Genomic DNA, 16,635 nt, shown 5'->3' with positions numbered 1-16,635 from the left:
TTTTTATGTTCATACAAATATTTACACATGTTAAGTTTGCTGAAAATAAAAGCAGTTGAATGTGAGAGGACGTTTTGTTTTTGCTGAGTTTATTATGGATCTCTCTCTCTCTCTCTCTTTATATATATATATATATATATATATATATATATATACAGGTGCATCTCAATAAATTAGAATGTCGTGGAAAAGTTCATTTATTTCAGTAATTCAACTCAAATTGTGAAACTCGTGTATTAAATAAATTCAATGCACACAGACTGAAGTAGTTTAAGTCTTTGGTTCTTTTAATTGTGATGATTTTGGCTCACATTTAACAAAAACCCACCAATTCACTATCTCAAAAAATTAGAATACATCATAAGACCAATAAAAAAAAACATTTTTAGTGAATTGTTGGCCTTCTGGAAAGTATGTTCATTTACTGTATATGTACACAATACTTGGTAGGGGCTCCTTTTGCTTTAATTACTGCCTCAATTCGGCGTGGCATGGAGGTGATCAGTTTGTGGCACTGCTGAGGTGGTATGGAAGCCCAGGTTTCTTTGACAGTGGCCTTCAGCTCATCTGCATTTCTTGGTCTCTTGTTTCTCATTTTCCTCTTGACAATACCCCATAGATTCTCTATGGGGTTCAGGTCTGGTGAGTTTGCTGGCCAGTCAAGCACACCAACACCATGGTCATTTAACCAACTTTTGGTGCTTTTGGCAGTGTGGGCAGGTGCCAAATGCTGCTGGAAAATGAAATCAGCATCTTTAAAAAGCTGGTCAGCAGAAGGAAGCATGAAGTGCTCCAAAATTTCTTGGTAAACGGGTGCAGTGACTTTGGTTTTCAAAAAACACAATGGACCAACACCAGCAGATGACATTGCACCCCAAATCATCACAGACTGTGGAAACTTAACACTGGACTTCAAGCAACTTGGGCTATGAGCTTCTCCACCCTTCCTCCAGACTCTAGGACCTTGGTTTCCAAATGAAATACAAAACTTGCTCTCATCTGAAAAGAGGACTTTGGAACACTGGGCAAAAGTCCAGTTCTTCTTCTCCTTAGCCCAGGTAAGACGCCTCTGACATTGTCTGTGGTTCAGGAGTGGCTTAACAAGAGGAATACGACAACTGTAGCCAAATTCCTTGACATGTCTGTGTGTGGTGGCTCTTGATGCCTTGACCCCAGCCTCAGTCCATTCCTTGTGAAGTTCACCCAAATTCTTGAATCGATTTTGCTTGACAATCATAAGGCTGCGGTTCTCTCGGTTGGTTGTGCATCTTTTTCTTCCACACTTTTTCCTTCCACTCAACTTTCTGTTAACATGCTTGGATACAGCACTCTGTGAACAGCCAGCTTCTTTGGCAATGAATGTTTGTGGCTTACCCTCCTTGTGAAGGGTGTCAGTGATTGTCTTCTGGACAACTGTCAGATCAGCAGTCTTCCCCATGATTGTGTAGCCTAGTGAACCAAACTGAGAGACCATTTTGAAGGCTCAGGAAACCTTTGCAGGTGTTTTGAGTTGATTAGCTGATTGGCATGTCACCATATTCTAATTTTTTGAGATAGTGAATTGGTGGGTTTTTGTTAAATGTGAGCCAAAATCATCACAATTAAAAGAACCAAAGACTTAAACTACTTCAGTCTGTGTGCATTGAATTTATTTAATACACGAGTTTCACAATTTGAGTTGAATTACTGAAATAAATGAACTTTTCCACGACATTCTAATTTATTGAGATGCACCTGTATGTATATATATATATATATATATATATATATATATATATATATTACACATATATACAGTTGAAGTCAGAAGTTTACATACACTTAGGTTGAAGAAGTCATTAAAACTAATTTTTTAACCACTCCACAGATTTCATATTAGCAAACTATAGTTTTGGCAAGTCGTTAAGGACATTTTTTTTGTGCATGACACATGTAATTTTTCCAACAAATGTTTACAGACAGATTGTTTAACTTTTAATTGTCTAGATCACAATTTCAGTGGGTCATAAGTTTACATACACTAAGTTAACTGTGCCTTTAAGCAGCTTGGAAAATTCCAGAAAATTATGTCAAGCCTTAAGGCAATTAGCCAGTTAGCTTTTGATTGGCTAATTGGAGTCAATTGGAGGTCTACCTTCAAACTCAGTGTCTCCTTGCTTGACATCATGGGAAAATCAAAATAAATCAGCCAAGGAAATAAAAATTGTGGACCTCCACAAGTCTGGTTCATCCTTGGGAGCAATTTCCAAACACCCGAAGGTACCACGTTCATCTGTACAAACAACAGTATGCAAGTGTAAACACCATGGGACACCAAAGCCATAATACCACTCAGGAAGGAGACCCATTCGGTCTCCTATAGATGAACGTAGTTTGGTGCGAAAAGTACAAATCAATCCCAGAACAAAAGCAAAGGACCTTGTGAAGATGCTGGAGGAAACAGGTAGACAAGTATCTATATCCACAGAAAACAATTCCTATATTGACATGAAAGGCTGCTCAACAAGGAAGAACCTACTGCTTCAAAACCGCCATTAAAAAGCCAGAATACAGTTTGCATGTGCACATGGGGACAAAGATCTTACTTTCTGGAGAAATGTCCTCTGGTCTGATGAAACACAAATTGAACTGTTTGGCCATAATGACCATCGTTATGTTTGGAGGAAAACGGGTGAGGCTTGCAAGCCAAAGAACACCATCCCAACCGTGAAGCATGGGGGTGGCAGCATCATGTTGTGGGGGTGCTTTGCTGCAGGAGGGACTGGTGCACTTCACAAAATAGATGGCATCATGAGGAAGGAAAGTTATATGGATATACTGAAGCAACATCAGCCAGGAAGTTAAAGCTCGGTCGCAAATGGGTCTTCCAAATGGACAATGACCCCAAGCATACCTCCATACCATGTAGCAAAATGGCTTAAGGACAACAAAATCAAGGTATTGGAATGGCCATCACAAAGCCCTGACCTCAATCTGATAGAAAATTTGTGGACAGAACTGAAAAAGCTTGTGTGAGCAAGGAGGCCTACAAACCTGACTCAGTTACACCAGTTCTGTCTGAAGGAATGGCCAAAATTCCAGTAACTTATTGTGAGAAGCTTGTGGAAGGCTACCCAAAATATTTGACCCAAGTTAAACAATTTAAAGGCAATGCTACCAAATACTAACAAAGTGTATGTAAACTTCTGACCCACTGGGAATGTGATGAAAGAAAAAAAAGCTGAAAGAAATAATTCTCTCTACTATTATCCTTACATTTCACATTCTTAAAATAAAGTAGTGATCCTAACTGACCTAAGACAGGGAGTGTTTTCTACGATTAAATGTCAGGAATTGTGAAAACATTTATTTGGCTAAGGTGTATGTAAACTTTTGACTTCAACTATATAATTAATTCAAAACACTGGTATTACAAAATATCATCTGTATTCAAAATGAATTTAATATTGATTTATCTTTGTTGTAATGAACACTCAAATAAAGAATTGACCACATATAGTATGACCGAACATACCTATCATAATAAAAATAACTTTTACATTCTTTTTCTTTACAAAAAGTATAAATATTTTGTGTTTCATGTTTTAATTTTTGTAATACAAACATTACAAATCAAGTTTTGGGTGATGCAGAAAATATTAAAAAGCATTATACATTAAAAGCAACTTTTACCACGGGTGTTACGTTAATCAAAGGCCACTCTCTCACAACAAAAAGCAGTAAAAACAAATGATAGACTATTTCAATGAGTTTTCACTCGCTCTGTCCTAAGGCAAAGAAGCCCTTCAAAGTGAAGGTCTTCAGAGTGCTCCCTAATACCGACCACTGGTGCTCAGATCAGAGATTATTTAACTTATTTTTTGTCGTTTATAATTTTTGGTTGAATTGCTGGGAAAGACAGTGGTGGTTAGTGTTGAAGATGAAAAACAATGGGATGACATTTATAGATGGAAACAAGCAACCTTCGGCTCTGGATTGGATGCTAATTCAAACACAAACTTGTGAAAAATGTCCAAACACTGCAGTTTCTCTGCCCTGGTCAGTCATTGACATTGTCTTGGTCACATTCCCGTTGTTTAAGCTGACAAGCCCTGTAATAGCACGGTTAATGTGGAAAATACATTCTAGACTACAAAGTCAGACTGAGTACTTACAGTCTCCTCTTTAGAAATGATTCTTCAAAAGGGGTTGTTGAAATGTGAGCAAATGTTTATCAAATATGCACACAGAAAAAATGGCCGGACACCCTCCAACCAAACTACATGAAGCTATTATCTCAGTATACAGCCATCTCATAATGCAACTAATTGAAAAATCTGATATGCTGTGACGGCACCTAATCTGCTTTCACCAATTCAATTTTACGTAAAAATCTGTGCATATGAGAAAAGTGATCTGCAGAGGGGCTATAAGCGCTATGAAAATGGCTATTTGTGAAAGTACATGGTCATGTCCACCTGTGCAAATATAAAAGCTGCCTCTAGGGGCAGAATCTGCATACCAACTGCCAGCAAAGACCACAGCCTGACCAGCAGGGACAGAAAGCACAAGGGAAAATTAAAATTTCAAAGAACATCCATATGTGTGAATCTCGTGAAACCCGTCAATAACATGTGCCGGTCATATTTTACCCCAAAATCTAAATTTTGCATTATATAATTATTGACATTATAAGCCTATTTTTATTATTTTTATAAGGCTATGTTTCAATTTTTTTTGCATTGTGTCATTATTTTTATTATAATCAAGCACATCTCAACCAATTCTCATTAAGGTATTGCAAAAAAAAAATCTAACTGACATATTGCAATGCAATAAAACAATTCAGTCAAAGTATTTATAAATCATAATAGTGTATGTTGTACTACCTTTTAATTTATGGTAATTTACTTTGCATTGTACTACAGTTTTTTTTTTTTTTTTACTGTAATACAGTAATGAGAATCTGATGAGAATCATCAATGAGAACAATGGGAATTACAAAACAAAACAAAAAACTAACATTACGCATTAGATTTTTATTTCAGGAAAGGCGCATTTTAGTAATGAAAATTTGGAGGGTAAATTTGCTTAACAGTAATGAAAAAAAAATGACACAATACACAAAATATATAAACAATAGGCCTCATTTTTTTAATGCAAAAAATATATATAGATTTTTTATTATTTTTTTTTACCTTGGATTAAAATGTGACCTGGAAATGTTTTTAAGAGATTCACCCATGCCAGTTCTCTGAGACACTAACTGAAGGTGCACAAAAGCACGTATTTTCTCCAGGCAGAGAGCAGCACATTTAAAAAAATAAAATACAAATTTATATATTTATATATATATATATATATATATATATATATATATATATATATATATATATATATATATATATAATGCATCCTTTTAAAAAATGAATTAAACGGAAAAAAAAGATAAACATAATGTAACAATGTACCCTCAATCTGAGGACTTAACTTTCCACCTGCGCAAAACCACGTGAGTTTTGTCTCTGTGGAGAGGTCACATACCTGTAAGGTACAAAACTAAATGCAAAACAAATGTTTTAAAAAAGTAACATGACCAATGCTCAAAAACGAATGTGCCGGTGTGTTTGTGTCAACTGCAATGGTGCATCACAATTGGAGAGATAACCTTACAACCTTTACTCCAGACAGACTATCAGACTAACTGTAGGTGTGTTTGATATTAACTGATAAGCTACAAATAACAATGTCTACTCATGACAATCCTAACCGTCACACCATCAACTCACTGCTTGATTATGTATAAACGCACATATTGGTGTGTGTGTGTTTGCAAAAGTCTCCTACATAGAATTGTCAAAAAAGGCTTTCTCGTGTAAACTTCTCTAGAACAATAGGCACAATATTAGAGTATCACCACCCTTTTCTTGCCACTTTCAGAGTTGCTGTGTGCACTTTTCAACTGCTATAATGCCAGTGTACGTCATGGAATCCCACTTGCACAGACATGGCATGAAATGAAATGAGACTAACAAACATAAATATGGCACTGTCTAACATTCCAAGATGCTATTGACGGCAGCTTCAAGCACAGAGTCTGTGTCAGCCAATGGGGCGTGACTATGATCGGAAAGTTGCTGTTCTTGACTCCGCCCCAGGCTTGATGGGTAGCCCTGGGCAGAGCTATGCTGTGATTGTCTGGGAGATGTAGGGTAGTTGGCATGTTGACTGCTGCTGATGAAGTTGTTGCACTTCATTTTTTTCATGTCCAGGATGCACTTGATAGGAGTTCTTCTGTGTTCCTCCATCCCAATTTCTAGATGGGAGTCTGTCCTATAAGCAGGTTCTGTGTGGCTGTTCATTTCCTGCCCGTCTCTAACGACATGACTCATGGAATGCCTTGGTGATGTCCCCATTATGCTGGGATTTCCCTCATTGCTGGCTGTGGCCTTGACTTCTGGACTTGGGATCGTCATCTTAGGGCCACAGCAGAATTCTTCCATGAAGCGATCTGAGAGAGTGATGTGCCAAAACATTACAAACACACAGTACGGCTTTGTTCCAAACTAAGTGAGCTGCATACGTAAGTAGCATTTTAAGGCATTAAAGGCACGCTACTGACTGGCTATTCCAAACCGTAGGCAGCATTTTGGGCCAAATTCTACAGCATCCCATGTATCCTGTACGGATACTTATAATTCATTCAATACTGAAAATAATCGATGACAAGTTAAATAAAAATAAAAATAAAAAATACTATTTTACTCAATATTTGTGTATGCTATATATTTTTTAGGTCTTTAGAGCATTTAGTTGTTACAAAGTCCCTTTCAAGGAAAGTCAGTCCACTTGGCGGCCATCTTTGCAATGCTCCCAGGCAGCTATATTCTATGGACACAAGTGGCATAAAAGTACAGTTCCTATCTAATTGAATTGGGAAAGACCAAAATCTCCAAAACGATTGATCAAGATTATGATCAAAGAACATACTGTATTTCAAATCAGCAGTAAAATCTGACAACAATGGAATCATAAATTGTGCTTCTTTATCTCAGATCATGCTAAATCATGCTATTTTTCAGGCTGGACCAGCTAATGCACATGAGCGTTCTCCAGTTGACTGACAGGTGACTCCAGTTTCTAAAAGGTGATTGGCTCTTTTATCTGTAAGGCTGGACTTCCTTTTCTACATCCACCATATTGACCGTTCCAGTTTTCCAGTGGTCCGTCTTGGGCTAATCAGTCTTTGGTTATTAGCTTAGCAACATGATAACTCCAAACTCTATTGAAATTAAAATGTTTGTGTGATGCTGCCTATGTACAGCGTTCCAAATCAGTCAACTGGTTAAGATGCTGCCTTACAAGGCAGCTGGCTATGTAGGTAATACATAACAAGGTAGCTCACTAGGATTTGGAACGGAGCCTAGATAAACCGATAAAGATCTGTGACAGTTAAAAGCAACACATCAAGACTCATTTCTTACCTGGATCCACTAATACCGTTCGTTTGTCTTCAGTCAAGTTGCTCCGCTCCTCTTGGTTAAACGTCCTGTCAATCATCACCATTTCTGATGAAGGGCTGGACCTCTGCAACAGCATTAAGGAGTGATTACCAAAAATAACTATAACAGATCCATTGTGCACAGAGTAAAGGGATGGTTCAGCCAAAAATAAAAATTCTGTCTTTTTTTACTTACCCTCATGACACAAAAACACAAAAGGAGATTTTAAAAGTAGCATAACAACAGTCTCAGTCTACATATACTTTCATTGTATGAAAAAAAGATGCAAATGAAAGTGAATGGTGACATAGGCTGCCATTCTGCATAACATCTCCTTCTGTGTTCCACGGGCGAAAGAAAGCCATAAGGTTTTGGAACAAGATGAGGTTGAGTAAGTGATGACAGTATTTTCATTTTGGGGTGAACTGAACCTTTAAAATGAACAAAATTGGGTTCAAAACCTACCTCTGCTTCCACCATGAGTAAGCATCTGTATTTGTTCACCATGGCCTGTGTTCTTTTTAACACTTGTGTGGCAACTGCCTCAAACTCTTCATCAACTGCAAAGTCAAAAACAGGCCATGAGAACCTATAGCATACTTAATCTCTCTGTGGTTATTTATTAAAAATGTGTTGAGGAAGTGTTGAAAACTCACCTTTGGTGAATTCTTCATCTTGTCGTGGTGAGCCTTGGAAAACATGATATGGAAGCAATTTGTCAATGACATCATTTAACGAAACGAAGGGTGTCCGCTCTGGAGACATGACTCCACTATGATCCCTTCTTAGCTGCTGGAGGATCCTGTAAAATCAGGCATGTATAAGGCAACTGAACAGCAGACACACTGCCTTTTATCTGAATAGTAGTCCATAGTCTAGTTACAGGGTTCCCACACTTATTGACTGATTAATTTCAATGATATTTCAATGATCTTTCCATGATCTTGCCATTAGTTCAGATTACTACATAAAGATTTTTTTTTTTTGATAATCTTATACATATCACACTTAAATATTTTAGAGCAGAGCAAACTACAAAAAAAAATACAAATTATATTCACTATAGATATTTTCATGACATTTCCAGCCTGGAATTTCCTCTTTTAAAATGTCCTGATGTTTCAAGGTTTTCCATGACTGTGGGAATCTTTTATTAGCATTAAGAAGTGTAGAGTAAACTCTGGACACTCACATTCCTCCTCTAGTAAGCTGCTGAGTTGCAGGTCGCTTAGGTGTGAGTGGCGATTCCTGATTGGCAGGAGTCAGCGTTTTCACAGCTAAGATATAGAACAGAATATAGAACAAATATACATAATTGATCCACAAGGGGAAATTCACGTGCACAAAAGCAGCAACGTCTAATGTAAAGTGCAAAAACATCTACATTACATAGACACAGTCCAATCAAGACAACTCAATGGATATACTGTATTAGGGATATGCATGAGTAATCGATTAATCAAGTACTTGTTCCGCTTTAAATAATCGACTAGTAAAAACACTACTCAAATATTGCAATTTGATTTTGTGCATTTGCCTTCCGTGTGCGACAATGAAACTGCAACCCTCACCTAAATCTTTGTTACAACTCAATGCGTTGGTTGTTACTGTGATTGCTTGACATTGTTAAAGGAATACTTCACCCAAAATAACATTCTTTCATTATTTAAAGCGCTTCTATCGCTTCAGATGATGTGGAATGTATGTTCTATGTGCAAGTGCCAACGTTTTTTTGTCATTTTCAAATCTAGGTGTTTTTGTTTGTGCATATTTGTCCCATAAGAAAAATGGGATCTATGGTTGAACATAAATTCTGCATTTCAAGTAATCGATTACTCATTTTTCTATATGTTAGAGTACTCGACTACAAAATTACTCAAAATGCCCATCCCTATACTGTACATTTTGAAAATTATTAATATAGATAAATAAGAACCTGATATGTGAGTTACGTACATAAATCATATGTTTTTCATTAAAGGGATAGTTCACCCACAAATTAACATTCTGTCATTCAGCTTGTTCCAAGCCCATATGCCTTTTTATCTTACGTGGAACATAAAAGGAGACGTTTTAATGAAGATCACAGCTTGTCTTTTCAGTGCAATGGCAGTGGATATTGCCTTATTTTAAAGCTTAAAAAAGGGCCCAAATGTCTCATAAAAGTAGTCCATGCGACCCGTGCGTCATATTCCAAGTCTTCTCAAGGCATAAAACAGGTTTTGGTGAGAAACAACTGGAAAAACAACTCAAGTTCTAGTGCTAAAAACAACTTAAGTTCTCTTGTAAACACACAGACAACTGTAAACAAGCTCATAAATGTGCAATGGACATCAAGAGTTTCGCTGAAAATTTACTTAAATGCCTTCTGAAGACTTGGAATATGACGCACAAGCCGCATGAACTACTTTCATGATACTTTTGGGTCCTTTTTTAAGTTTTAAAGTGAGGCACTATCCACTGTCACTGTATTAAAAAATGGGCAGTGAAATTCACTGAAACGTCTCCTTTTGAGCAAAAGAAAGTTATTCAGGTTTGGAACGACATAAGGGTGAACAATTTATTTTTACTTTTTTTTGGGGGGGGGGGGGGGGGGGGTGAATTGTTCCTTTAAAGCTCACTGATGGCCATGAAACACAAAGATTACAATGGAATCTTACCTTTGGTTCCAAGGAGATTAACTAGTTGTGTCTGCCCTCTTTGTGTTGCTCCGGTGGTGTCCTATGAAATTGAAGAAACATTAATATTTGAGAGAAAAAGACAAAACAAATTTTGGAAGGCAATAAAAAAAGAAAGATCAATAAATATTTTGAAAATATTTTTCACCTGGTTTAGAGAGACTTGCTGAAACTCCTGAACTCCAGAAGAAGCTGGAGAGTTCTGAGCTACGGGCATAAGGAGGTGCTGTCCTGGGCTAACCGATAACTGCTGACAAACCTGTGGGCCTTGGATACCAGAATTAACCATGGTAAGGTGGCCCGATGTCTGTGACATCTGCATAGGAGTGGGGCTAGGCGATGCACTGGCGGTCCAGACCTTGGCCATGGCTCCAGGTCTCTGTGACAGCTGCACAACAGGTGTCGGTGAAGCTTGGCCTATCTGACCTCCACTGACCAAACCTTGATTCATTATCAACTGCCCACCAGCTGAAAAGTTCTGCCCAGCGATAAGCTGTACTGTTGTGTTCTGATTGGTCAAGATCGAGTAGGTGGTAGTGCTCATTGAGGACGGGTTGCCCATTTGAGTGTTTGCTTGTATCACCTGCCCATTCACAGCCTGGAAGCCATGAACAGTGGTTCCAGGAGTGAGGGAAATAGAACTGGGTAGCAAAAACTGCCCCTGAGGCAGACTGGACTGGGGTTGGGGCTGCGCTTGTTGCCCCAGAGGCGAATGCATTACAATGTTGCTGGCTGGGTTTACCACTTTCATCTGTTGAGGAGAGCCACTGGCTGTGTAGGTGCTACTGACCACATTAGCAGTAGTGGTGCTGCTGGGTTGAAGCCCAATGTTGCTGATATTGTATACAGTTTGTCCCCCTGACTGTAGGGGTTTAGGCTGAATAGGTCTAATCAATGTCTGTTGTGCAGTGCCTCTCTGAATGATAAAATTCTGAACAGGAACTGTCCTTTTATTGAAGGACATTGACACCTGACCAGCCGTGGAAGGGGCAAACATGGCACCTTGCCCACTGCTGTTGGTCATTAAATTTCCACTTGGCCTCAAAAGGATCTGAGGTTGTTCCAAACTGTTGATAGTCATCATAGAGGAGGCACTGCCATTAAAAGGTCCAACTACCTGGATGTGTCCTGTGGGGCCATTTGGCAAGGGTAGCTGGGGAACCTGCTGGATAAAAGCCTGAGGTTGTGCCCCAGCATGGGGCAATGGTGCCACCACACCAGGACCTCCAAAACCCCCAGAGACCAGCTGCTGAGGGAAGGCGTCAGCTGTGGGAATAAGAGATGGTTGGGACTCCAAAAGGGCCTCTTGAGCCAATGTCTGCTCTGTGATATCTGCTTCCAGCAATGACTTCTGGAGGATGTCAAAGGGTTGGTCCTCACCCCCAAGATCATCCCCACCTGGAGAGTTTCCACCTTCAAGCTCATCCTCGATAAACGGAAGGCCACTTGAGAGCTGAAGCTCAACATCACCAGCCTCCTCAAATTCTCCCAAATGATTGTGGCCATCTTTGAGTCCTTCATTAGAGCTACCCTGAGTAGAAAACCAAATCAGTTGCCGTCCGGATGCTCTCTCTAAATTTGTGGTAAACAAATCCATTCCCGAAATTCCCCATTGCATGCAAAATATACTCACAGTGTCACTGGTGAAGAAAGAGCTGGCAGACCCAAAAGCTGCATTTGTCACATCATCTTCTCCGATCTGTTTAAATGTCAGAGAAAGCTGTCAATAACCTTTCAATATGAAACACCAATGTCATGTACTGTAAGCATACTTACAGATTTACTATTTGAACCATGAAGATATTCATTCAATGCTTGCACATCTCTGTTGACAGAAAAAGTTAATTAAAACATGTTTGATTTAAAATATGTGCAAAAAGCCTTTTTAAAAGTATATGAAATGCTTCAAACTGTAACAGACAAATTCTAAAACTACTCACCCTATAAAATCCAGAAGACGGCGGTCGTCTTCATCATCCATTACACCTGGGACACAGTAATTACACAATTTAGATTTAATAAATGGACACAAATAATATCTCACAGTATACCCCGATAGCACACATACATCACCCATACGTGTATTTTTATGTGTGTGTTTACATTTAGAAGGCGTATTTTTTATGTTGTTTGCTCATCTGCAATACGTCTAAGACATATGTCAATAAGTATGTCTAGGATGTCAATAAAACATCCAGCAGATGTCTTTATGATTTAGAATGTTTGTAAATCTGATATTTTTAAGATGTTTAGCAGATGTTAATTAGATGGTAATGCTCTTCAGATGAAAAGATCTAAAACATACATCTCGGAGATGTGCGTGTGCTATCTGTGTAGGTTCATTTCATTTCCAATTTGCAATTACAATAAATTACATTGAGATGTACTTATATACTTATGAATATAAAATTTGTTCCTGAATACACCTGAAGGAAGTGTTGAATTTTGGCATACAAAATCAAAACATGACAACCCTGTCAGAGAGACCAGTTTGTTTGTGGAAACACCCATGTATAGTCTGTGACTTCATATATACTGTATTATTAAAAGCCAATCTACATTTGACACCTTTATAAGCCAAACTGTGGCCTAAGAGCTGTTTTCTGAAGTTATAGGCATGTAGGCTAGGCCTTTGTCCACTCCAGGCCAGCAAATACAATGACTTGTGACATGGTGCAAACAAGTTGGGTGGAGTATTTATATTGTGGCAGTCTCTTATTTTGTTCCCTGCTTAAATTATAATAGAAATTAAAAAAAAAAACTGCTAAAAACAGCTTAAGGTCGTAGCTGGTGTAAGATTGCCATTGCTGGTTTATGCTGGTCTCCCAGTCTGGCAAAGGTGGTTTCAACAGGTAGACTAGCTAGTCACCCAGCCTGACCAGCTTAAAGGTGCTCAAAAACAAGCCACCTGACCAACCTGGGTGACCAGCTCAAACCAGCTTAAAGGAATATTCCGGGTTCAACACAAGTTAGGCTTACTCAACAGCATTTGTGGCATAATGTTAATTACCACAAAAATGTATTTCAACTTGTCCCTCCTTTTCTTCAAAAAAAAAAAAAAAAAAAAAAAGCAAAAATCTGGGTTACAGTGAGGCACTTACAATGGAAGTGAATGGGGTCCAATTTTCAAACGTTAAAATACTCACTTTTTCAGAAGTGTAGCCACAAGACATAAATAACACAATATTTGTGTTAACATGATTTTAGTGTGATAAAATCACTTACTAACCTTTTCTGTGTAAAGTTATAGCCAATTTAACAACTTTGTCGCCATGACAAAGTAATGTCAACAAACCCTAAAATGGCTGTAAAAATGTCAATTTAAACAACTTTACAGCTCAAATAATACATGTTTTAACAGAAGAATTAATGTAAGTGCTTTTATAAAATTATAAGCTTTACATTTCTGACTTTGAACCCTCCAAAAATTGGCCCCATTCACTTCCAATTTAAGTGCCTCACTGTGACCTTGATTTTTGCCTCTTTTTTTCTTCCTTCTTTTAAAGATTGGAGATTAGAAATAAATATTTGTGGTAATCAGCATTATGACACAAATGCTGTCGATTGAGCTTATCTTGTATTGAACCACGAATATTCCTTTAAGGCTGGTTTTAGCAGGGTTTTTTGTTTTCCTTTAGTGAGAACAATACCACATGATATTGTAGCTTGTAAGCAGTAAGAAATCGTTTAATTTTGCATTAAATGGGCCTACAAATTCATCCTATGCAACCAGGACATTTAATAAAGGGTGTTTTAAGTGCGTGTTTGTAGAGTAAAACAGCCTTAAATCAATAGTCAGGCATTTGTGTTCCCAAAAGAAGGTCTTGAGTGTTTCATATATATGTGTTGTGGTGGCTGCAGATAGTAAGCCTATGGACACTTCAAAATGGCGCCTGGCGTTTAAAACTGCGCCACTGCTCACTACAGTCGACAAATAAAGGCCATTATGACGCAGGGTCTCATGCATTTTGAAATAGCACTCGATTGTAATTTCTAATATTTTTGAAAGGTTGCCATAGAAACTTAACGTGTGACAACGTGCACAACTTTGAAGTGACACGTGTTGAAATGTGACAAAGGAAGAGACGTGGGGGATGGGAGAAACATGTTTGGCCAGTTGAATAGATTACTCGCTGCATATACTGTTTCTTTAATAAATAATATGGTTAAGACAAGTGGGGGAAAGAAGTTTGTTGTCTCCGTTTCCCCCAAAATGACCAAAAGGACTTAAAATCTCTTTAATGGATGCTTTTTCGCCTTTGTATAAAAAAAAAAAAAAAAATTAAAAAAAACCTACAAAGGCGTGCATTGATAAAATTCTGCTTTAATGAACTTCGATGCAGAAATCCAACTTTGACATGTTTTCCCTTTATTTCCAAAATGTAACCGCAATAACAAACAAACAAACAAAAACAAGGGGGGAGGGGGAGAAACACGCATCGGACATTCTTATGTCGGTAAACTGATACAACTGATTAGAATTTGTCATCAACTTCACAATAATAAGATATCAGATGTGCAACTTTAAGTTAAACCTTATATATGTAATATCTAGCAAGATCAAGTTTGCAATTTGTGTAAAGCAGCATGTAAATATATATATATATATATATATATATTGACACGGTAATGCGGCCCTTTGCATGTCCTTGAACAACTTCCCACATTAAGAAAAAAACGTACATTAAAATAATTGTTTTTGTATAACACAGATCGCTATATATATATCATATATCTGATACACTTAAGCTTAAGTCAGAGATAACTTATAAAGCCAAATGAGGGAGGAGATGAATAATTTTTTTCTTCCTCTCTACGAGCAAAAAACCCTATCTATCCTCTTTGCCTCTTTAGTCAAAGGGGCGGAAAAGAGACACGTAGAAAAGCAGCAACCTCTCAAAATACAGAGTAAAACCCTGTTCAATCGAGGCGGCGACGGATTTTTACTGATTCACTTCTTGTTCGTGTCAAACAGGCTGGGAGGACTAACAAGGCTCTTAATGGCGCACGAACAGGACGCCCAAAACACGCCTAGTTAATCTAGCTGAAAGTAACAGCTCGAAACGGACAGGGACTCTGTCCATAAACAGACCGAATCAAGAGGCGACGGCTGCGTTTTATCGCATAAAATCGCGTGCACGCATCTGTGCGCATTTGCTCGTCTGCGCCAGCCGAAGAATGCAGCAGTACGGGCGGCTTGACGAAGCGCGCAGAGGCGCATTTTCAGTCTGGAACGGCTCGTTTAATATCGATGTCTTTAGCTTTTGTAAAGGGGGTTAAAGCGGACCAGAAAGCGAGACTTAAGTATTCTTCTTGCAACCGAGTTGTTGCTGGCCTTGTCGGAAAAGCTTGGCGACGTGGACACTTCCCCAACCTATTAATTCGTCGAGCAAAAACCGAACGGAGAACAAATCGTTGCCGAAGCATAACTATTTATTTCTCTTTGCATAAGATAAAGACGACTTGAAAAGAGGCAAACCCTTACTCCTGTCTCACTCCTCTTGAAACCCAATATCTCCATTTGGCAACTTTTAATTTGCTCCCCCTCCTCCTCATCCTCCTCCTCCTTCTTCTTGTTTCTCCCTCTCCCACTCATATATTTTTCCCTCACTGTCCTCGCTGCTCATTCTCAGATAGATTTTTCTCTCTCCACGCTTGCTCTTCCCTCCCAGAAGGAAGGGGAGGAAGGAGCTTGTGTGTGTTTTTTCCTTGAAATTTTTATCACAAAATTATAATACACTCGAAGGGGGAAACTCACCGTCATGAAAAAGCAGTGCCGTGTCCACGGGGTTTCCTCGCCATCTCTGCACGGGCCGGTGGAGCAGTGCGGCTCCAGCAGAAGGCAGCATAACTACCTAGTGCACTACACACCATTGGATTGTTCACTTGAAAGAAGATAGTTAGAAAACTCTGAAACTATTGTTTTATAATTTCTATCTCTATTGACAGTGCAAAATGCAAGTTGAATATATTTAGTTTAGATTTACCACTATAAATGCACAACATGAATAATTTAAAAAAAAAAAGACAATTGTGTTGGTAACAAGCGATAGGGGGCGTGGTATCCCTTCCGACCACACCTTCAGTGTCCTGAGATCACACAGTACTCACAAGTGTGGTCCTGTCAGCTGCATGCAAATTCTTTATAGTATACAGGTGCATCTCAATAAATTAGAATGTCGTGGAAAAGTTCATTTATTTCAGTAATTCAACTCAGATTGTGAAACTCATGTATTAAATAAATTCAATGCACACAGACTGAAGTAGTTTAAGTCTTTGGTTCTTTTAATTGTGATGATTTTGGCTCACATTTAACAAAAACCCACCAATTTGAGATGGTGAATTGGTGGGTTTTTGTTAAATGTGAGCCAAAATCATCACAATTAAAAGAACCAAAGACTTAAACTACTTCAGTCTGTGTGCATTGAATTTATTTAATACACGAGTTTCACAATTTGAGTTGAATTACTGAAATA

General features: G+C 38.3%; 1 protein-coding gene across 4 annotated transcripts; it reads right to left on the bottom strand.

Moving 5' to 3' along the window:
- Window positions 1-1,804: 1,804 nt before the first annotated feature.
- On the bottom strand, window positions 1,805-16,139 carry LOC127426932 (BRD4-interacting chromatin-remodeling complex-associated protein-like). 4 transcript variants are annotated; one of them, XM_051674115.1, is made up of 11 exons: window positions 15,918-16,139; window positions 12,100-12,145; window positions 11,936-11,984; window positions 11,793-11,858; window positions 10,308-11,690; window positions 10,142-10,202; window positions 8,674-8,758; window positions 8,138-8,283; window positions 7,947-8,041; window positions 7,464-7,566; window positions 1,805-6,490 (listed from the first exon to the last, which is right to left on the bottom strand). In XM_051674115.1, the coding sequence occupies exons 1-11, from the start codon at window positions 16,006-16,008 to the stop codon at window positions 6,033-6,035; spliced, it is 2,583 nt and encodes an 860-aa protein (XP_051530075.1). In that variant the 5' UTR covers window positions 16,009-16,139; the 3' UTR covers window positions 1,805-6,032. The 4 variants fall into 4 exon arrangements, with proteins under 4 accessions (XP_051530075.1, XP_051530077.1, XP_051530076.1 ...); XM_051674117.1 differs by having other exon boundaries at window positions 10,308-11,685; window positions 15,918-15,971; XM_051674116.1 differs by lacking the exon at window positions 15,918-16,139 and adding an exon at window positions 15,645-15,875.
- Window positions 16,140-16,635: the final 496 nt, after the last annotated feature.

The sequence above is a fragment of the Myxocyprinus asiaticus genome, chromosome 36 (genome assembly GCF_019703515.2).
Source record: "Myxocyprinus asiaticus isolate MX2 ecotype Aquarium Trade chromosome 36, UBuf_Myxa_2, whole genome shotgun sequence".
NCBI lineage: Eukaryota > Metazoa > Chordata > Actinopteri > Cypriniformes > Catostomidae > Myxocyprinus > Myxocyprinus asiaticus.
This window is presented reverse-complemented; position numbering and strand designations above follow the sequence as displayed.